Source organism: Triturus cristatus, chromosome 12 (assembly GCF_964204655.1).
Source record: "Triturus cristatus chromosome 12, aTriCri1.1, whole genome shotgun sequence".
Taxonomy (NCBI): domain Eukaryota; kingdom Metazoa; phylum Chordata; class Amphibia; order Caudata; family Salamandridae; genus Triturus; species Triturus cristatus.
This window is the reverse complement of record NC_140595.1, coordinates 24,611,329-24,634,717: the sequence shown is the minus strand read 5'-3', so window position 1 is coordinate 24,634,717 and position 23,389 is coordinate 24,611,329. Positions and strand designations below refer to the sequence as shown.

The following is a 23,389-nucleotide window of genomic DNA, read 5'->3' as shown; positions in this document are numbered from 1 at the left end:
GAGTAAAATCTGTATCCACGAGTGAATAATGGATTGAAAATACACTGAGGGGCTGGAGTGCAGACACGGATGGGATGAGTGTAGAGACTGCACTCATCCCACAAGCTCTGTATCCATGTCATAAGACACTGAGGAGAAGAGTGCCAAATCTATGGCAGGAGCAGGATAGCACTGAGAGGATGAGTGCAGACACTGAGGGGACGAGTGAAGACAGTGAGATCATGGGTACAGAGCATGTGGGATGAGTGCATACCCTGAGGGATTGAGTGCAGACACTGGGTTTATGGGTACAGAGCATGTGGGATGAGTGCATACCCTGAGGGATTGAGTGCAGACACTGGGTTCATGGGTACAGAGCATGTGGGATGAGTGCATACCCTTAGGGGTTGAGTGCAGACACTGGGGGCACTGTGGGGATGAGTGCACACCGGAGGGAATGAGTGCAGAGAATTAGGGCATGGCTACAGAGCATGTGGGATGAGTGCAGGCCTCGAGGGAATGAGTGCACACCCGAAGGAATGAGTGCAGAGAATGAGGACATGGGTACAGAGCATGTGGGATGAGTGTAGAACCCGAGGGGATGAGTGCAGACACTGGGGACACTGTGGGGATGAGTGCAGACCCTGTGGGGATGAGTGCAGACCCAGAGGGGATGAGTGCTAACCCCGAGGGGAATAAGTACAGGCACTGAAGGGACTGGAGTGCAGACACTCTGGGGAGGAGGGCAGAGACTGAGGACATGGATACAGAGCTGGTGCAATGAGTGCTCACCCAAGGGGCTGGAGTGCAGACACCGATGATGAGTGCAGACACAGACGAAATTGATACAGAGCTTGTGGGTGGATGAGTGCAGATAGTACTGAGGGAATGAGTGCAGAATCTGTGAGAGGAGTGAGGACAGCACTGAGAGTATGAGTACAGAGCCTAGGGGAGTAGTACTGACAGTACTAAGGGGACGTGTATGAAAATCAAGGGAACCCCTCACGAATGTGACCTGGGGTAGAAGATAGTTCAAAAGGACAATGGTCTGGTGAGGTCAGAGATCCTCATGTAGCGGGGCTACAGTTAGTGATTTAAGGAAAAAATTCAATAGTATTAGTGAGATGTAGAACTCAATTAGATCCAAATATGAAACGTATACAAGGACACAGGAGAGTAGAGGAAGGCATCAATAGAACCCAATTGGTTTAGACAATGTTTAGGGAACTTTGAAATTGTGGTCGACGGCGTTTACTGCCAGCTGCACTTACTCTCGCGCCCATGATATTGGACACACCAATACTTCACGAATTAGTGATGGCTGCACCACCACCATCCCTGAAACAGCATGATCGCTCTACTTGGCGACAACTCAACATCACATTAATTGCCCTGATGTTGCCTCCTCTTAACACGCCTTCATTGCGCTATTACCACAACGTAACACCTTGTTGTTAATTAATTCATATCTAGGACATCAGTAATTGGCTGTTTTCCCCCAATTTAGATTTTACGTGCTCGCACTTACATTGTCCTGATGATGATCTTGACTCACTAAGATCGAAACGCCTTCGACCACAATTTCAAAGTTCCCTAAACATAGTCTAAACCAATCGGGTTCTTTTGACCTGTTTCTCAATGTGATGAAATGTTTTTATTGTCACTAAGCACTTCACTTCACGCACCCTCACTTTTGTATGTGTGAGCACTGTATATACAATATACACTTTCTTAGAAATGCAAAAATGGTAGGAATGGAAGCGACTCCATTTTATGATGTTAAATAAAATGTGATGCCTTCCTCTACTCTCCTGTGTCCTTGTATACGTTTCATATTTGGATCTAATGGAGTTCTACATATCACCAATACTACTGAATTTTTTCCTTAAATCACTAACTGTAGCCCCGCTACATGAGGATCTCTGACCTCACCAGACCATTGTCTTTTTGAACTACCCAGTACTAAGGGGACGAGCGCAAACCTGAGAGGGTGTGTTGTTTTCCTTTGTCTAGGATTGTACTACCTCTCCGAACCTAATTGTAGAAATGATTGACACTCATTAGCCCCAAACTAGACAACACTCTTGTGCGAGGACTTTGCTCCTGCTGAAAAAAGTACAGAACACCACTTTCACACTAATTTTTAACGGGCAAAAAATTAGGCTGGTTTACCTTTGCAGTCCTGTATCTCATTTACAACTGTATTATAGCCTCGGCATCCCCAAACCGCCCCAAACCTCCCCAAACCTCCCCAGCAGACTCTTGCACTCTACCTCATGCCTGACATTCCACCTCTTCCAGATATGTAGGGAGATGATGCCCCTAGACCTCCAAGGAAGCCGCCAATCTATGGCTCCACCATCCCTCCAGATACGGTTGCTCCCGCCATTTGTTTCTCTGTGACGGACATTGGACCATCAGGACCGAACTGGGAACCCAAAGCAGTCCTGGCAAATTTTGTGAGACCAGCCTCCATATGGTGCATAGCGAGTGAGCCTGACCACTGCAAAGGAAGGCATGGGAGGGAATCCCCCAAGAACATTTGGGGGGAAATGGTGCATTCCACAATACATTTGTCATTATATATTCAATTGTATTCGCTTTTAAAGTAGAGAAAATGATGACCTTACTATGCACCAGGATACGACGATATTTGTTTGGCTCTTCAATGATTCCCTCACTATCGCCCTCCAACAGGGCCTCTCATCGCTCCATAACCCCTCTCCTACATGTATTTTATTTGTTTTATAGCACCTCTCATACCAGTGTTGGAGCACTTTACATCACACACACATACAAAGACAATGCATCATACATGTGTAAATCATTGTATAGAAAATGTTAGACAGAGGAGACTACAAGGTGTAGGGTTCACAGGTCATCCATACTGGTACGTACTTTTTAAAGAGTGCTTGGTCTGGAGAAGCACAAACTCAGGACTCAGAACATAACACAGTGATTAGGGTTCACTTTAATAATAATAATATATTTATACGTAAACAAACCCTTTTTAGTAACATCAGGATAATGAAAGACCTGGAAAAAAACATAACTTTTCCATGCAGCTCTTTGATGGCAGTGCATATCTCACTGTGCTTGATTACTATTGTAACCTGTGGACTGCACAGTACCAAAAGAATCTCTGCGGCAAAAGCAGTAACCCTCCGAGCTATGCACATAAAAAAGTTGTTCTTTGATAAGCACGGTACACGTTTTTTGCAGCAGGACTTTTAACCCTCTGTGCTACCTTATGTGAGTCAAAACTGCCACTAGACAAAACTCCCACTTTCCTCCAGCAGGTACATTAATCACCAGTGTTAACTTGACACTTCTTTTTGCACAAAAACTGCTGAACATACAAGGATCCTTGCAGTGGTTTTAAAACTGCTGGACTGCTACAAAACAACCCTCCCAGCGAAGCGCCAGATGCCTGGTACAGCCAGTCCTGCCTTGTGGACCATCCTCTTCCTGTAACATCAAGCGCTCTTTCTGCACCAAGTAAAGAAGCTACTCATGGCCTATTTACAATTCCATCCGTAGTGCACATGCTACGAGCCACTTAAATAAAAACTATTAAATGTTGCTTATCGGCTGAAAATCTTTCTCTAGTCAATCCAAGAACTACAGGTGAACTAATTCCCACCTCCATTTTGTAAAGTAAATAATCAGCTTTGATGGACAGAGGCTATTTGGAGGTCATTGTATGCTTCTGATCTAAGGTGATGCTGGCTTACCGTGGAAACCATGCCATAGCTTTCCTGTTACAAAACACTGTAAGCTGGTACCCTACCCAACCCAACCCAACCCAACCCAACCAAACCAGAATAAAACAACCATCCATGGCTGCCCGGAATTAAAGACTGGGAAAATATGGGTGCATGTTTACAAAAAAGCTAGCGCCGCTACAGCATAATTTTTTTGACGAAGCGTCAGCACAGCCAGTGCTCCACACTGCTCCACATTTACAAAATGACATATTGGGCCCAATACGTCAGTTTGTAGAGGCCTGCATCACATTATACCTGCACCAGATATAATGTAGGCAGAGTATGCATTACCACATTAAAAGCCACAAAGAACTTGCGCAGTGAAATCTACAATTTTTCACTGAGTCACTCTGAGTGGACTGCATCAAAATCCCTACGCCTTCTCAAACTAGGCATAAGGATCGACACAGGGCTTTTAACATGGGACTCGCCTCTGTGTTCTGACAGATTGCTGGCGTTGCATCTGTCTTATGACCAACTCCAGCAATGCCTCATTTTAGCGCCAAAAGATGCGTCAGAATTTGACGCACTCGTGAGTGGTTATTCCATGGAGCACTGTATTGTAAATTCAGCACATCCATTGTGTCGTTAGGGCATTTGAGGTAGGCACAAGAAATTTGACGCATTGATGCAGATGCTACAGTTCTTCTTAATATGCCCCCATGGTTTGTCCATGAATCTACACATATACACATGGTTGTCCTCTTCTTCTTGATTAAAATGGAGGCATTACCCCATTGTCTTGTTGTACAGGAGCAGCTTCCAGCTCATTTATGTGTGGTTTTCTCTTCGCTTTTGTGATAATAGGAAACGGTGTTTCAGTGTACAATGTGACTCCTCAGGGGATTGTTGGGTTGTTTGCTTCTACAGTGCCAAGAAGCACTGCATAGGCCACGATAAATACAATTAACATAACAGGAATGCTTTGCGCACCAAAGTGTACAGTCTTTTACAAAGATAAATGTGGTTGCCACTACTCTCGGTCCCCATGCATCTCTAGTCCAGACATCAAGCTGACCTTCCACCCCTGACCTGTGGCTATTGAAAGGTGAGTATTGGATGGGTCCATGGAGGACAAGGAATGCGCCAGGAGGCTTTGTGTTTTCCATCTGACATCCCAGGAGCACCGACCTTTCCACGAAGAGCTATTGATCCATTGATTCCTGAGAAATGAGCAGCAGATCTTGGAAAAAGTGCCTCTGGGGCAGCAAGATTAATATGGATCAAGTTTTAACCCTTTTCATGTCTGCCGATCTCCAGGGAAGCGGGTTGAAACTGAGCAATGAAGCGAGCAGCTAGTTTGGAGGTCCAGGGTAAGGCGAGGGGATGACTATTACTGGTACATTGAAAAATATTGTTATAATGCACTTAGTTAACCATTTGTTGACAAGAAACCAAATTACAAACAATGCACACCATGATCGCGTACAGTTCTGGAGTGAGTCCTGCCTCTGCTCGCATAATAAATTGCTTTAAGCTGGTCCACTCGAAGGTGAACTACACCTAGAACGCACAACTAGCTGCCGGAGGTTCAAAATCAAGCAATCCTGATGCTAGTTTCAACAAATTGCTAAAATATTCAAACAGAGTAGTAATTATACTGTTAAGCACAGTTTATTAAAAAAATGTCAATTACAAGTTTCCAATGCAGATACAAATGTTACTCCACACTTATGATACCTTTTGTAACTTTCATTTACAAGAGACTGTGAGTTGATGTTTATTTTGCTGGTATGACTCAATGCATTTTGGGTGAAGCACCCTTCGTCAGGGGTAACTATGAATAAAGAGAATCTTTTTTTACAAAAAAAGCCTCATGATGGTCAGAAAACAGCAGTATGTAGTAAAGGCAACATAAAAGAAATAAAAGTAGGAATGTGTAAATATGAAAAGTCCATGCAGGAAATGGTACAGAGTCATGTTGCATGACCGTGATCCACATTGTGGTGAGAACAGAAGCAGAGTGGGAAACGACTGTGCTCGCGTGTAGCGTCGGCAAAGGACTCTATGGCGACCCTTCCTATTCAAACACCCGTGCGTCATTCCACTCCGACAACTGTAAATTTGTAACGTGGGGGTCCCAAAACACGACAGCGAACATGCCGAGAGACGAATCAATTGCTAATGTGCACGCGGGAGCCTGATAATCCGCTAAACTACGATACCCAGCATGCATCTCAATGAAAATGTGCAACAGTGGTACACTTATTGTACACAGTGATCGAAGGAAATGAAATCTAGGAAAATCCTGCCAGAAGTAGACAAGTAAATGAACAAGAAAATAAAACCTTACTAATGTATCGTGGACACTGCGTCTGACTAACGCATGAATATGAATTAAAGACGCATACAAAATGATACCAGAGCCAGAAACCATGAGCGTGCAACAGCGCATTGCCATAATACAACGTAACTGATATGTCGCTGCTATAGTAGCGATACATCATAAGTAACGCTTGAAATACTATCCTTAAATTATGCCTTCCTTTGCTTATTACTAGTGCACCTGGTCCTGGGCTGTCCGGATACAAGTCAGTGCAATCAAGTTTGTTAGTCCAATTGATGCCTTTCCAACCAAGACTACAACCCCCAGAATCCACTGGGTTTCTAAATGAAAGAGCAGGACTGAAGGCATGGTGTCCTGTGACAAGGAGTTCCCTGCTCATCCTTTACTAGATTGGAAAGGTATTCTAAAGCAGAGAGGCGTTGGGACGATGATGACATTGGGGCCCAAACTATGGTAAACCGCTTCCTACATGAATCTCTCGAGGGACATTAGATGATTGAGGGTGTAAATTATTTTGTGGTGGAGGAATAGTGTATGATTGTGGGCTATCAGTCCCTCACTGTTGCCGAGGTCGGTCATACATGCATCTGCCAGGTCGAAAACCCACTGCTGTGGCAGTCCTATCACAATATTTTGCTGTTTTGCTCCCACAAGGGAACCTCGGAGATGGGAGTGCGACTATAGGTTCACCTGCGAGTGCATCTTGTGTGGAGATAGCAGAGGTATCATTGCAGTGATTTTTGGGGAGGGGAGAGGAGTTGGCCTAACGGCTACGGTGGCCGACCTCGAATCTGGAGAACTGGGTTTGAGTCTTGGCAATGACGCTGAACATCCTGTGATTCTGGGCAAATCACTTAATCCCCCCCGTGCCTAAGAAAAATGAATGTGTCCACATGTAACGCAACTGGTGCTATGTAAAGCGCTCTGATACCCGATACCTTCGGGTCAAGTTCGCGCTATATAAATCTAAGTAAAAAAATTAAAAAATCAGTCAGAGACAGTGGGGGGATGCCAGACGAGACACAACTTACCAGGGGGTTGGCTAGAAGAGGGGCGAGTTCTACAGAATGTCTCACAGAGTCAAAAGGCAGAGGAAGGTGGCTCCAGGGTCTCTGCCCCCTCTGTTATTAAAGGATTTGTGATGCATGGAGGGCCAAGCGTAGAAATAAATGAGTGCAGGAACCGGAAATTCATTCTAGGAGTTCACTGCCTATTCACAGATAAGATGTGGCATCTGTGAGGCCATTAAATGCGACCACCTGAAACACAAAAGGTCACCCAGAGCCCTACAGCCAGACTGGGGAAAGCAGAAGGCACAGGTCTTGGCCAGGTACAAGGGTGGCCATGTGGACCCGTGAAGAGAAGCTAGGCGATGTAGAGATGTAGTCAACACCTACAGCATGGGTACTCACAAATTTTTCCCCAGGGGCCAAAAGGTTTGATCTGTGATGTGACCAAGGGCTGCATTGATGCTAACAGGGTGGCGGTCAGGAGATGGGGAGGTTTCGGGGTGAGGGGTTGTGGCAGTTATGGTGTGGGTAGGGGTAGAGAAGCATGTACATCAGGTTGAATTGCACAATGTAAAACCGTCATCATCAAAATTCTTTATGGAACAGTAGAGCCGAATAAAGTAACAGAAAAAAAAAAACGGTTAAATATTTCCTAAAATGAGAGAGACATTTTTTAAAGTCTCTAAAAAACACACATTAAAAAGCACCAGTATGATGGGAAAAACGTTAAGTAATAAGATCGCAGCTTTACAGCACTTAAAAAACCCAGAAAACCAGGGATTATTCCCAACATCCCCACATCCCCACATCCCCACATCCCCACATTACTTCATCCTAGGCAATTGTTTTATTTCACTTTCTCTCCTTTTTTCTTCATTATCGTATATGAGGACCTCCACATGCATGACTTGTGCGCTGTACGAAACCTTATCCTGTTTTTGATTTAATAAACTTATCATATTCGTCATGTATAATGCAAAACCAGACCACGCAAAGAGTGCACATAACGACTGACTTGCGTCTTAGTTCACTATTGGCATTGTTGTCAGGGTGATGGAAAGAATGAATGTCTCTGAATCTATGTTTGAAATCTATCACTTAAAAAAAAAAATTACTTCTCAATGCACTGATATACATCTGATGTACTAAGGTGAAATGGTTCTGCGTGTTATTAAAATACACTTTTTGAAATTTTAAGAGAGCATATCGTATTTTTTCACTTTTGCTGCAAGATGTCTTTAAAAGCGAAGGTGTTCCTAAAGTTAATCAGTGCAGGACAACGTAGTTGCTTCGGGTCTTTAACATTTAAATAAAGGATTGCCTATTTATTTAACATCTTTTGAATGTTAGTGCTGAGTCGAGTAAACATCAACTCACCATTGCTGTTTACCGGGGGGGCTACTTTGAGTATTACTGACCTACAGGGTGCAATGTACCCTGCCGGCGGGGCAGGTCTTCAGATACACACAGGAGGAAGCGGGAAGATGAATCCGACAAAGAATCCCTGTGAGCCTCGGGTGGGCTCAGGCCTGTGTCAAGCACTTTTGTTCAGATGGACTGTTCTGTCCTTAGGTTCCGCCCTAAACCAGTTTACAGAATAAAAATGTGCCGGGAGGTGTGGACTCCTTCTTAGGGCAGACATTGGCTGAATCAGTGCTTACGCTGGTAATAAGTAAGTGCCAGCGGCCTCGTCAGGAGGCCACTGCAGCTTGCACCAATCGCTGCCCGTGCTGCTCATAACAGTCCCCATGTGCACGTGTGTCAATTTAGACTATTCGAGGCCCCCAAGACTATAAGGATGGCTTGGGCGGCAGGTATTAGTTGTTTTTATTGCATATTGAATTACTGTTGTTCTGTTCATCTCTAAATAACACAAACAGCGCCACCATGTGGCACACTATCGTAAATGCCGGCGTTGACAATTAAGTGCCAGTGCCCAGCACCGGAAACCACTGGCTTAAATTAAACACTGGGCAACATGCTGTACAGATGGTGCTTATGCAACAGATATGTATATAAGGGGCTGTGTTTACATTCCCAGTACTTACAGACTGAGGCACAGCAGGATAAAGCACATAGAATCAACTGGCCTGTACAGGGCCTTGTCTGTATTCAGCCTCATGGTTTCCTAGCCACAGATGTAGCTGACCAGATGCCTCCTTCACCCCACAGCCCCTCCTTGTCCCACAGGCCCCTGCAGCAGAGGTGTGAAAATGTTTGAAAAGGCATTTGCGCCTAATGTGTTCATTAGGGCCCAGCTCACGGAGGGACTGGGGAGGGGCGGAGGTAGCTGGCTGTCCAGAGGTGCTCTCTCATTTAATAGGTTTCATGAGCGATGTCTCAGCGCAAGATGTGCAGCTCTGCGGCCAGCCAGCGTGAAATAACATCTGTGAAGGCATTGTTCACAACGGAGCATGATCGGTCTGACAAGTGATGTTGTTCTACCAGGCTACTGAGGCAGTCTCACCGGGATCCGGGCCCAGGAGCTCCTGGCCGACGTCAGCTCCTGTGAATCTGACCAACTGGACACTAGAACCGGTCCAACCCCAGCCTCTGGGGCCCCTGAAACCCAGACCAGCCACAGCCTCAGCCTCTGGAGCCCCTGAAACTCAGACCAGCCACAACCTCTGGAGCCACTGAAAGCAGGACCAACCCCAGTCTCTGGGGGCCACACGACTCCCGACCAACCGCAGCCTCTGGAGGCCACATGACTCCTGACCAACCCCAGCCTCTGGGGCCCACACGACTCCCGACCAACCGCAGCCTCTGGAGGCCACATGACTCCTGACCAACCCCAGCCTCTGGGGCCACACGACTCCTGACCAACCCCAGCCTCTGGGGCCACACGACTCCTGACCAACCCCAGCCTCTGGGGCCACACGACTCCCGGCCAACCCCAGCCTCTGAGGCCACACAACTCCAGACCAACCGCAGCCTCTGGGGGCCACATGACTCCCGACCAACCGCAGCCTCTGGGGGCCACACGACTCCCGACCAACACCAGCCTCTGGGGGCCACACGACTCCCGACCAACACCAGCCTCGGGAGCCACACGACTCCCGACCAACCCCAGCCTCTGGGGCCACACGACTCATGACCAACCCCAGCCTCTGGGGCCACACGACTCCCGACCAACCCCAGCCTCTGGGGCCACACGACTCCCGACCAACCCCAGCCTCTGGGGCCACACGACTCCCGACCAACCCCAGCCTCTGGGGCCACACGACTCCCGACCAACCCCAGCCTCTGGGGCCACACGACTCCCGACCAACCCCAGCCTCTGGGGCGTCACGATTCCCGACCAACCCCAGCCTCTGGGGCCACACGACTCCCAACCAACCCCAGCATCTAATGCCAGACGACTCCAGAACAACTCCATCCTCTTAGATCCTGGCTGTCTCCGGCCTCTGGGATTGTTTACTTAAATGTAGACAATCCAGATGCCTAAGACACCCATGAAAAACATATAAACCGTGCTTAATTTGAGCCGGTGGTTTCCGGCGCTCGGCACCGGCACTTACTGGTCAACACCAGTACTTAGGACAGTCTGCCACATGGTGGCACTGTTTGTGTAATTTAGAGATGAGCAGAACAACATTTATTTATTAATTCTATATACTTTAAAAACTACGAATACCTGCCACCATAGCCATTCTTAGAGCTTTGGGGTCTGAAATAGTCTGAATTGTCACAATTGTTGGAGTGTGATAGTTAGTAGTCATGCAGGTACTATTGTTGGCAGCTCTGGCAGCGGCAATGGGTGATGTAAGCTGCAGTGGCCTCTTGACGAGGGCCCTGGAACGTATATCTTTTAACAAAGTATGCATGGTATCAAAATTATCATTCAGGTACTACAGGCTTTTCCTGAACCTTCTCAAGACGCAGGACAGGGGCCAACAGTAGCCTGGGGTGCAGGCACTTCTCTTGCTGGGTTCCAAAGCGGGACTTACCGTTGAGGTTGGAGGTGAAGCAGAAGGCATCGTAGAGCTCGTCGTCCTTATGGCGGTAGCCATAATTTCGCACGCCGACGGCGGTGTCCTTCTTGCCGCACTGCTCACGGGGGCTGGAGATAGGGTACTGCACTGAGCCATCATCCAACCACCCGGCGTTGCACCAGTCCAGCCCTTCCACCCAGGCCTCATGAAGCTGGTCGTAGGAGGCCAAGATGCCGTCCTGCCCCAAGCAGGCCTTCTGCGCTTCGTGGAAATTGAGTTTGTATCGGCCAAGCCTTGGGTGGTACGGAAACACCACACCTGTGTGGAAAGAGGCAAAAAGGCAGTAATTCTACAATTGCCAAAGAAATGACTAGGGTTGTTAAGAGACAGCAAGGTCTTCAGTGTCTTTCCAAAGCAACACATTTGAGGATTTTATTCTACAGCAGCTAGCTGCCAGGTGTGCCTGCAATTGCTGAGATTATAAAGGATGCACAATAACAGATATTTACCGCTAGCCAATATCCGATATTAACTGATGCGCAATTCCAGATATTAACCAACAGTTCAGCAGTTTGAAGCAGCCTCTGAGGAAGACCCAAATCTGCCTCAGCTAGTCTTGGACACAAGACCCACTGATTGGCTGACGTCAGACTGCAGCCGCTAGAGTAGGAAGACCTGCCTCCGACCCCTGTAGATGACCCGGAAGAAGATGCAAAATATAGTGTAAATGCACGTCAATAAACAACGCATACAAGGGCAGTCTTAGATCAACACATTAATTTGTAACTACATGAACTTCATGGGAATTATGTGAATATTGTGAAGATGTTTAATATGATGATTTGGAGTGCAGCCACAATCCCTACTTAACAGAGTTACACTAAGCTTCATGATGCGCAATAAAATTATTTTAAAACATTTTAAATCAATGGCGAGTCAATAAAAACAGACCAATGGGAAGGTAAGACAGAAGGAATGTATCTTGAGGATAACACAGAACATTACATGACGAGGAGGTGGATGTTCCGGAAGCGAGGAGCTGCACCCGAGAGTTCCTGGTCTCCCAAAGGATGGTGTAAAAGTATTGGTTGAAGTAACAGAAGATTGGAAAAAGACTTCAGCTCTTTTGTGACTGAAGAAGGGCTTAAAAACAAGGTTCTGCTATTGCCTGTATGTACATGTATGAAGGATATGGCAGACGTCTCTGGATTACAGGGCTCTGCATGGTGATGGCTAATTTGACACAATAAAAATTTGTTCTTAAAAATAAAAACAAGGTTCCGAGACTCTCAGGACTTTATAAACTCATCTTCTCCCCTGGATTGGGCTCTCTAGGCCTCTGTTGTGGCCTTCATGTGTGCTGACCATAAGGAGATCCATCTAAAGATCCCAGTGGATTTTGGGGATCTGCAGTAAGGTGCGGGCTCTCTGGCACCTGCCAGGCAGCATGGGTTCCTGGTACTGGGCCGGGCGCCGCTGCTGCCATTTCATCAATTTCAGCTTTCTTCTGCTGGTCAATAATGTGTCAAAGAAGGGACCCAACTTCTAGTGATCCTCAGCGCTAATATACCCTTCACCCCCAAACCATTGTGGTCACAGAGAGCACATTTCAACATCTATGGCATGTCCGAAGTGGGCCTATTCTTACTGACCATGGCCTGAAATGTTGCCTGGAGGGTAGCAACACTATTTACACAAGTGTCTCCGAACGCCATGCTGCCATCACCTTCTTTGCACTAAAACTCTTTGACCAAGGTCTTTGTTTTCCCACGCTAGTTCTGGGAAAGAGACTAGTTCAAGACACACCACACTCCCGCGAGGCCCCTGGCTACCACAAGGAGTTCTTAACACATCGCCCACTGACCCGAACTGGAGGTGCCCACTGACCCGCTCAGTGATCCCACTGCCAAGTACAAAGGGTTAGGTGGTAGATCTCTGGGAACAGAAGACTTTTCCCTCCAACTCAAAGAAGGCGTTATCTGATTCTGAATGGGTGCTGAAACCCCAAACCCCCCTCATCTCATCCCATCCGAATACAGCACATGTGCAGGTCTTCTACTGCGATTAGGACGGAGCTCAACCCCACTCATCAGGATGAAATATTGCCGTACCCCAGCCACATCTCATTATAGACCTCCGAAGCAGTTGCAAAGTGGTGCGAGCTCCTACACAGCCCCCCACCCCAAGTAAAACACCACAAAATAAATGTGCACATCCATTTGAATGTTGGGAGTGGGGCTGCCAATCCAAGCCCTAAGAATGCATACCTCAAATCTAGTAGAATCCCTTAACTACAGCTCGCCCAACAGAATCTAACTTAGAGGGGTGGAAAAGGGGGTGTGACAAGAATGGGACATTCATGTGCTAATAGCCATATTGACCGTGAAGCCAATCAATCATTCTAAATATCATTAGTTATTCTCCTTATGTACCTCTACCAGAAGCTTGGGCCGATATGCCGGATGAGTGCCGATAACAAGCGTTATTGACTGGCTCTAAGGTCAGCAATGCTACAAGAAATATGCATTCAGATTTAGTTGAGAGCTCCAAAGTTTAGGAAAGTGAAGTATTATGCGGTGAGGCTGGTTAGGCTTCACTATGTAATACTCACAAACGCCAAAGATGGTCCTTGGGTTCACAATAATAAATCCTTAGCTCAGTCCGGGTAATGTGGCAAAGAGCAGTCAAAGCTGGTATATTGCTGAGAGTGCAGTGAGGTTGGGTGAGTTGTAATTTAAAACGGCTTGGTGGTGGTCCCAGTACCCGAGGGTAAATTAAATTTTAATAACTGGGCCGTCACCAGCGGTTAAAAGTAAGGCTACAGGACGCGTGAGGGTGGCGAGTTACTGCCCCTTGCATCCTTCAGATGGTCGACATGTTTCAGCCAGTGCCTTAGAGTGTTCTGGCTTTCCTCAGGACCGTTTTTTTAAAAAAAGGTGTGCTGAAATAAAACAGACTTAGTGTTGTGGTACAGACTATGTGATACACTCACTAAGGCATTTTTCTATATGTGAGAGGGGGATTCCCTTCTCATGCATATGCTTTGGGCTATTAGCCAAGGCTTCCGGAGGACGACGGCGGGACAACAGGTACAAGGCAGGCACTGACCAGAAAGACTGGTCATCCCCTTACCGCTTCCCTCCAGGAAGCCTTGGCTAATAACCCAAAGCATATGCATGAGAAGGGAATCCCCCTCTCACATATAGAAAAACGCCTTAGTGAGTGTATCACATAGTCTGTACCACAACACTAAGTCTGTTTTATTTCACCACACCTTTTTTTAAAAAAACGGTCCTGAGGAAAGCCAGAACACTCTAAGGCACTGGCTGAAACATGTCGAGCGAGAGAGGAGCTCTACGATTTAGCACGGCCAAATAAAAGGAGAAGCGCTAAGGGCTGTGAGTTCTTTGTCCGACCGGATTTTTGTCAGGACACGGTTGGGCAGCGATGGAGGCTTAGACAGCTCATACCAGAGTTTCAGGCTAAGGGGGCTCAGGTGTTCCTCCAAAACCCGGCTAAATTGAAGGTTGTTAAGGGTGGTCGTAGTCAGTTTTTTGTCTCAGATATAAAGGCAAAAGAATACCTTCAGTCTATTTGATTATTCTATATGGCTTATGCCTCATGCACGTTGCCTTGTACTTAGTGTCTTGGAGATACACAGTGAAGAGGTTCTAGGGTATCTCAGAGGGGGGGTGCTGTAGGCCTTATACTCTTATACTCTCATTGGGAGGGTGTACTCGGCGTGTTAGTTAATAAAGGCGGGGAAGCTTGAAAGGATGCAGGATATGGAGTTATGAATGCTCCTTGGGGACTATAGGTGGTTGGTTAACGTTTTTTTTTTTTGTTACTATGAAGGTGGTTTTGGGGAGGTGGAGGACAGGCACTGGGCTTTATCATCACTAGGGAAGGAATTCCCAATGCTCCATGAGGGTGGTTCGGGGGGTGGTGGGGGGGGGGGGTGGGTGGGTGCAGGGGTTAACCGATTCAGCAAGGAGTACAGTTTATATTTGGTATAATCTTTATCAGACCGCTTTAGTTAAAGTTTGTAGATTTATATATGTCAAGATTAAAATTTGCTTTAGTTTTTGAAAGAAAACTTGCTGTATCAGTTGTATTAATTGTATTGGATGTATCGGATGTTATATGCCATGCAAGCTGCTGGGAGGAAATTCTTTTGGTGGGGTAGACAATATAATGTTAGATTCCTGGTATTAAATATGGAATGTGATAAGGATATAGGATGAAGAAATTAATATGCTGCACACTTAACATTTGCGGTTTGAATGACTCTGGGAAAAGAAGAGCGCAGTCCAGAATTATATACTTCAGCTCGTGGGACCTTTTGTTTCTGCAGGAGACGCATATTGCATGGTCGAATAGGGCCTGGCTCGGCTCCCTGGGGCTTGAGCTTTTGGCCTGCACCACGCAGGCAGTTAATACTAAGGGTGTTGCGATTCTCGCTAAAAAAGGATTACTTAAATTGAAGAAGTACAAAATTGATAATTTGGGACGCTGGGTAATGATAGAGGCGGTGGTCTCGCAACAAGTGATCACATTATGCTCAATATATGGCCCAAACTTGGATGACCCAGGCATTTTCCAACTGATTAATACAGAATTAGCATTATATCCACATCCTATGATCATCTGTGGGGACCTAAATATACATATCCACTCGCAGATGAACTTAAGGACAGCTAAAACTTACGCTGGTAGGAAGCCGCGAGGCTTTAGGAGCCTGCAGGCGCTTGCTCAGGATCAAGGGCTATATGATGTATGGGCAGAACTTAATGCAGGTCAGGATGGCTATACGTACTTCTCTGCCCCACATGGGAAAATGGCACGGTTAGATTATTTTTTGGTGTCTGGTGCTGTTTTATCGAGGGCTTCAATTAAGATACTCCCTAAAATTATATCGGATCACAATCCGGTAGTCCTGGAGTTCGATTGTTTGGGTTTAACGGCCAGGACCTCAAAATGGACATTTGATAGAAAGCTTTTGCTTAGTGAGGATTACTGTAGTTGGATGGATAAACGGATCCCTGAATTCATCCAGACGAATATAGGATCAGCTAGGATAGATATTGTTTGGGATGCATTAAAGGCGGGGATAAGAGGTGAGACACTAAGATTTGCTGCAAGGAAGCGCAAGATAGAGAGGTCAAGGGTTATAGACGATCTAGGGACTCTCTCTCGGCTTGAGCAAGAACTGGTTCAAGAAATAAACTCTGTAGGGAGAGTCAAGGAGGCTCAGGCGGAGGTTGCTGCTTGTCGGGCGAAAATTGATCAAGGCTATGCGGATGTGGCTGCTGCCAGCTATCAAACACATAAGAGAGAGCTCTATGAGTATGGAGAAAGGGTTGGTAAGGTTCTCGCTAACAGATTACGTCAAAAGGAGGTCAACTCTAGGATAGTTAAGATTAAAGACCTCGATGGAAATATGGTGGAGACCCCCTCTCTGATTCAAAATGCTTTTAAAAAATACTATGAAAAACTTTATACATCAGAACCAGTTGCAAGTGCAGAGAGGTATCTAGCGGGAAAGGTTTGTTTGGGGCTAAAGGAACAGGATAAAGAGGCATTAACGGAGGAGCTCTCTCCGGAGGAGATTGAAAAGGCAATGCTGTCATTAGCATTAGGAAAGGCTATGGGATCAGACTCGATCCCTCTGGAGTTCTACATAAAATTTAAGAAGAAATTAGAGAGGACAATGACTTTAGTATTTCAAGCGGCATTTGCCGGTGTCCCCCCGGCCTCTTGGTCTCAAACCGTGATAGTAGTCTTAAAAAAAAGGGAAAGGATCCTCAGGAGCACTCCTCATATAGACCGATTTCGTTAATAAACGCCGATAATAAAATCTACTCGAAATGTCTGGCAATTAGATTGGGAGATGTTATTGGCCCTCTCGTCTCATTACAACAACATGGGTTCATTGCTGGGAGGGGGACCACGGATCACGTTAGGCGACTTATCTCAGTATTTGACTGGGCCCAGGCAATGGATGCTCCGGTTGGGGTGGCCCTGTTGGATGCCGAAAAAGCATTCAACAGGGTCTCCTGGGAATTCTTATGGGCCGTAATGAGATGGAAGTAGTTTCCTAGCGGGTATATACGGGCAATACAGTCGATGTATGTTACCCCGAGGGCAATAGTCCGATTGGGGGGAGAGGAGTCAGACTTTTTTGGTCAACAGGGGCACTCGGCAGGGGTGCCCCTGTTCACCACTTCTGTTTGCTTTGTTTATAGATCCTCTCATTGAAAGTTTAGAGTCGGACATGGGAATTTTACCGGTAACTTCGCGGTTATACTCAGTTAAAGTCTTGGCATATGCTGATGACCTCGCGGTCTTGTCATCAGATATGAGTAGTGCTAGGCCTAGGATTGAGGCTATAACTGGAAATTTTGGTACAGTGTCCGGCTATAAACTAAACTTGGTTAAGACTCAAGTGTTGCATTCAGAGGCTGGGTTTCCAGCGGACCTTGGGGCGGGGGTGGTCACAGAGGCAACGTATCTGGGTATAACTATCTCACCTCAAACTCAAAATATTCAGAGTATTAATGTAGAGCCGATACTTGCTTCTTCAAATAAAACCTTGGAGAGAATTAATCGGTTGCATCTTTCCCTATATGGAAGGGGTAACGTTTTGAAAATGTCAATTTTTCCCAAGCTACTATATTTGTTTCGGGCCATCCCTATTCTTTTTCCGAAAGATTTATTTTGCAAAATAGAACGAATGTGCTCACGCTTCCTCTGGGGCTACCGTCGCTCTAGAAGGGCAATTAAATGGCTTTACCTGCCAGTGGAACGTGGTGGCTTGGCTCTCCCAAATTTCTATCTATATTATTCAGTCTCGTTGTTTCAATCAATGGGTGTTTTGATTTGGGGTAAGACGGCCGTGCTGGATCCCGCCTTCTCTCCGTCTATATACGAGAGGTGTTTGGGAAATTCAGCACAAGAGTTACTTTAAAAGTGTTAGAGCCGAGCTACTACAAAAAGACAAGGTTCAAAATCATTCAGGCGGCCTACTCAGTTTGGAAGAGGTTCCGTAAACTGCTATCTATTCCTAGTATTATACGGTATACACCTTTGGACTCGACTGTCTTATCTTCCGTGCTGTTTCAGGATTCTGTTATGCGTAGGTGGTCACAGCTTGGTATTAGCTTAGTAGGAGATTTGCTGGAGCAGGGTGAGATGGTACCCTTTTCAACATTACAAGACAGATTTGGGGTTGGAAAGGCGGATTTTTTCAAGTACTTGCAATTAAGAAGTGCTTTACAGGCCGCAATTGTGGGGGGGAAATGTCACCCTTCACAAATCCGTATCTTGGATTTAATAAAAGGGAAATGTAAAATAGGGCAATTATATGTGGAGCTCACGTTAATACAAACTGATGATCTGGTTACGCAGGAGGCAATATGGGAGGAGAAAGTGCCGATAACCAATCTGGATTTAGAGCTGGTAATGCGAACTGCCAGCTCCATTTTGCTCTCTGGTAGTCTCAGAAGTCAATCATACATGGCCACGTTTGATCTGTATTATACGCCAGCAAGGATAGCCAAGTGGAAGGCTGGCAAGGGGACTAATTGTTCAAGATGTGGACTTTATGCAGCAGACTCGCTGCATATGTTCTATTCTTGCCCTGTCCTACAGCCACTTCTTCTGGATATCGAACGTTTTTTGTTACAATATTTGGGAATACCAATTTCTGTTACTGCCTCTTTGGTTTTGTTTGGAATAGAATTTAGCACAGATGTGGGTAGGCAGGCGTCATCCCATAGAGGATTTAAGTTTATTTGTATGTCAGTCTTGAGGTCATGTATAACATCTCAGTGGCTGGATTCTGAGCCTCCGGCCTTTACAAGTTACAAACTTATTTCTATATATAATATGGAATGGGCATTATACAAACTGAAAGGGACTGCAAAAAAAAAAGCTGGGGGCGGCTATATGGGAGCCGATTAGAACTTGGATACAGCAATGATATTTGATATTTAGTAATGTACTATTGCTTTGACCGTTTCTTTATGTTAAGAAATTAGAGATGTGTATATTTTGATTTTCTCTGTCTTTTTCTTATCAATTCTTTGTTATAAATAATGGTCTGTTAATAATCCATTGTGTTGCTGAATCGAGAAAAAACTTTAATAAAAAATAAAAAAAAGGACACCAAAATGAACGACATCAGATGCTTGCAACTGGTGTTATGGATTTTTGAAGCAAAATTAAATCAGTGCAAATTGATACTGTAAAACTATCAAAAATCACTACTAACGATCAGTCACTTGCAGGTCGAGTTGAGTGGAACCCAAGGAGAGTTTAGGTGATGCGGGTCCCAGCACCAATCCGCGACAGTCAGTTCGATTTTACCGGGCTCGAGAAGCCATAGTGCAGAGTTGTCCTGGCTGTCTTTGGTGCGGATGTGGGAGCCACGGGAGGGCTGGTTTTACCACTTACACGGTGATGGTGGGAAACAGGGTTCAAAATGTTGAGAACAAAGTCACTGCTGATGTCGAATGAAGATTTTGCAGAGTTCCCTTGACGTGCAGCGTCGAGTAAAGGTGCTGGTCGCCGCACTGGCTGCCACTATGCGTTGGGAGAGGTAATCACAGCAGAGAGTTAATTTGACGTCTGGAGAAACATGATAGCCTCCTGTAACTTTGCAGTGGTCAGGACTACGTTTATCCCAATGCTCTCAAAAGGCCTGAGAGGCCGGTGATTCTTTGGCTCCGGTACGTTGTTTTTATCTGCGGTTGAAAGGACTAGGGCCACTAGTCATGGGGAGTCTGGTGATGCCTATGGCTCTCAAAGTGATCCCTCTGTCTAGGGGAACCCAGCTTTGGTCAAGGACGAGACACATTTGTCCAGTTCCAGGAAGGTTGCCACAGGTGCAGCTCCTATTGTTGCAAACACAGGTCTCTTCTTTTGTCCTTGCTCCAAGTCAGATCAAAACTCATGTTTTGGTGTCGGAGGTAGCCCTTAAATCCTATATTTAAGGGCTTTAGAGGTGTGGGTGCAAGTGGCCAATGGGCTACTTACCCCAGTGACTAATCCACCCCTGAAGTGACCACATCTGGGGGTGTAGGTCAACTTTTCTACCCAGAACCCACTATTCTACCACTTTTAAAAAATGGAAGCAATCTTCCTCAGCTGTTCAGACTAGGTTGCCCACTCTAGAGTTGTGGCTAGCCTTCGGGGAGTGTACACCTCCCGACTACCTAATTTTCCCACTTGCCTGGGTGCAAATGTGCCAGGGGCAGGGCGGTTTCCTCCTTTGGGAGGCAGTCTGGCTGCATATAACAGGTGGTGCAGCCTTTGAAGCTCATCCCCGTGATGTTCTACTTCACTAGCCAGCCTGTCAAAGAGAAAGGTGTGACCTCCTTCCCGTCCAAGCCTTTGTTTATACTCTTGTGATCGTTCACGCCTCCTGGCAGTGGCTCAGAACCCTATTATAGCTGCAGCAAGGGCTGCGGGCAGCCAGAGCACAAGAAAGCCTGGAACAACCAGGTGGGCAACCTCTAAGGTAGCCACCTCGGTGCATTCCACATCGTCCTTGACACAAGACTCGTGTCAAGAGGCCCGTTGTTTGCTGCCAAACATGACATATGTAGGCGATACCATAACAGAGCTGCCAACCATGGGCATGCCCAGGTACCAGTCAATGTTATCCTATGGACCATCTATCACTCATAGTGCCCCTTAATGGTAAAGGCAAAAAGAACAATTGATGGACAGAATGCAGAACAATGTCATACATTCACCCCAATGCAGAGATCTGGGCCTAAATCTATAGTTTTTTTGCTCCCCCAGCCATATGCAAATCAGTCTCGACCCTGTGCCCAATGGGAACAGTCTAGCCCAAACTGCCAAGCCAGGTCCTCCCTGGACTGCAAACAAGCATCCTAGGGCTGGTTTCGGGGTTTCACCCCTCATCAGCCAGGATACCTCGACTCCAGTGGTATGGAGAGCACAGGACCCAAGTCTGGGAATACCCGTCCCACTCGGGGTGATAAAACGCAAAAAGCACAATTGATGGACAGAATGCAGAACAATGTCATACATTCACCCCAGTACAGAGATCTGGGCCTAAATCCATCGTTTTTTTGCTCCCCATGCCATAGCAGTTTGAACCGTCCATCAATTGTGTGTCTTTTGCTTTAATGGTAAAGGCCACTATAGAGACATATATGCTTGCACTTACATGTTAACACATTTAATACAATGCACCCTGCCTCACAGGCTTAGGAGACCTTCTTTAACCTTGACTAGAATATATTAAAAATAGTGCATTGACTTTGCCGTACATGGCAAAGTCGAGTTGGAGCAGTTTGCGCTGCTCCTGCAGTCTGCAATGGCAGGCCTGCGGTCTGAGGTTTACTTGGGTCACTCAGGGTGGCACAAACTGTGCTTCAAGCCCTGGTGACCCCTTCAACACACACCCATGCTCCGGGCCCCACTAATACCATATACAAGGGATTCATAAGGGGGTTAAAGTCCTTGCCAATTGGGGTACCAATTCACACATATCAGTTTTAGGGAGGGAGCCCTGGCACTGGGGCCTAGTTAGCAGGTTTCAATAAACCGCTGGCCAATTGTTCATATTAAAATGAATGTACCTCCGCAATGGAATGAACCATTGCATTTTATGAATGGGCTGGTGGTGGGTGAAACCATTCTAGTAGAGCACATGGGGCCTATTGCATAAAGCGGTGTGACACTCTGGGTAAATCAGGTGCATTATTACACATTGCATACTGCAGGAACACTCACATAAGATAAGATTTGTTAACAAGACACAAACATGAATTTTGGGGAGTTTTCAGAATGGATCTGACCCGGGGGACGTTTGTGGTCGCAAAGTAGCCATTTCCCCGTCGCAGATACCGGAGCACGGAGCTTCGCTCACCATATGATGTGTATCTGGGCCGAGAGCAAGACTTCTGGCGCGGCAATAAAAACGGTAAATGGTGCTATAAAACACACAATAGGCAGACAAACAAAAACAGAGGCATAAAAAAGGACGGGCCGCGGCTTCAGCGCCCTGTGCTGCCCCCTGTGGCTCGTAAAAGGTTACGACGCCTCGTATTTCTCCTGATGGAGATGGGAAGAGATTGGCAAAGGGAGTACTTCATAAGCCAGCTTTTATACCCTCCTGCTGCCAGCCGGGTCTAACCCCCCCCATACACGACACAGGGGAAGTTGTCCATCTGTTTCCAACATTGTTTATTTGGCAAGTGTTTCACAACTGCAAAATACATTTATATTCAATCCATTGAACTCCTCCCTCAGGCGAAGTCTCTTATCTGTGTGCCACGTCGCATCTCCACCATGAGGCGGATCGAAGAGGTGGGCAACGCCGCAGTGTCTTTAGCGGCCGTACAAGCTGTAAGCCCCCCCACACCTTGTCGGGCACTGCTAAACTCAAAAGTTGGCGGCATGGTGTCTGCCTGCCCTCCAACAGATTTTCAGTCAAGGCCATATCATGAATGCACTGTAGGAGGCGTATTACAGGGATTTCCCCAGGGACAGCAGGCCTGAGCGCCCACTTTCTTTTTCACACAATATTTGTACGTTCGGTAGTGTCAAGAAAAGAGCATAGAGCAGTTAAGGACGAGAACCCTCACTCACCCGAAGGTGACACGCTTCATCATAGGGCCCACTTTCTTTGCCACCGGGGCACCTTGGTATTACGGAGGGAGCCGCAGACGCTTCTAACGGGGCACTCGCTTATTAGCAGGGGCCCCATTCTAACGACATACCCTTTGCCTCTGTGTCCGCGCCATATTATGGACCATAAGGAGGCGCACTAACTGTGCGTCAGAAAGAGGGACGCATCGTCAATACACCCACTGTCAACACCCCTTCAAAGGGGGGAAATGGGGTCCCATGAATCGCCCACAAATGCCCCTGCAGCCGGGTGCAGTCAAGCAGTCCACCTGTGTGCAGGGGGATCTCTGTTCCTCTTTCTATGCAGGCTGCCGTGCCGCCTGCACTGCGAAGGACGGACTGGCTACTTCAAGCGGAGCCAAGATGGCGTCTGCAGCGTATTATCTGTAATAAGACGCACTCTGCTGGTTTGCGCCCGGCACGCCTAGTTAAATGTGTTGAACCTGCTTTCCAATGACCTCAGTCAGCATCGGCTGTACAGCACAAACAAAAGTCAATTTTTTTTTAAAAAACGTGTAATGACACACCCGTATATCATTGTGTAGGTGCGCACGCATGTGTCATGATGTATACAAGAATGTGTATCTTGGTGCAAGAACACATGCATGACCACGCATGAGTGCTTGAAAAATTACGCTCATGCCATTTATTTTCTTTGGTTTTATTTACCCATCCAAAACGGATCAGTAAATAACAAGTCATGTGAGTGTCTTTATTTAAAGTAATTTAAAAAAATAAAAAAAACTG

General features: G+C 46.4%; 1 protein-coding gene across 5 annotated transcripts in view; it reads right to left on the bottom strand.

Annotated features, from left to right (window-relative positions):
- HAPLN4 (hyaluronan and proteoglycan link protein 4) overlaps positions 1-23,389 on the bottom strand; it is a 94,440-nt gene that overhangs the window by 29,699 nt on the left and 41,352 nt on the right. For all 5 annotated transcript variants that reach the window (XM_085637597.1, XM_085637596.1, XM_085637594.1 and 2 more), the window contains one exon: positions 10,994-11,296. In XM_085637597.1, coding sequence (XP_085493723.1) covers positions 10,994-11,296 — 303 coding nt within the window. The remainder of the gene's footprint in view (positions 1-10,993; positions 11,297-23,389) is intronic.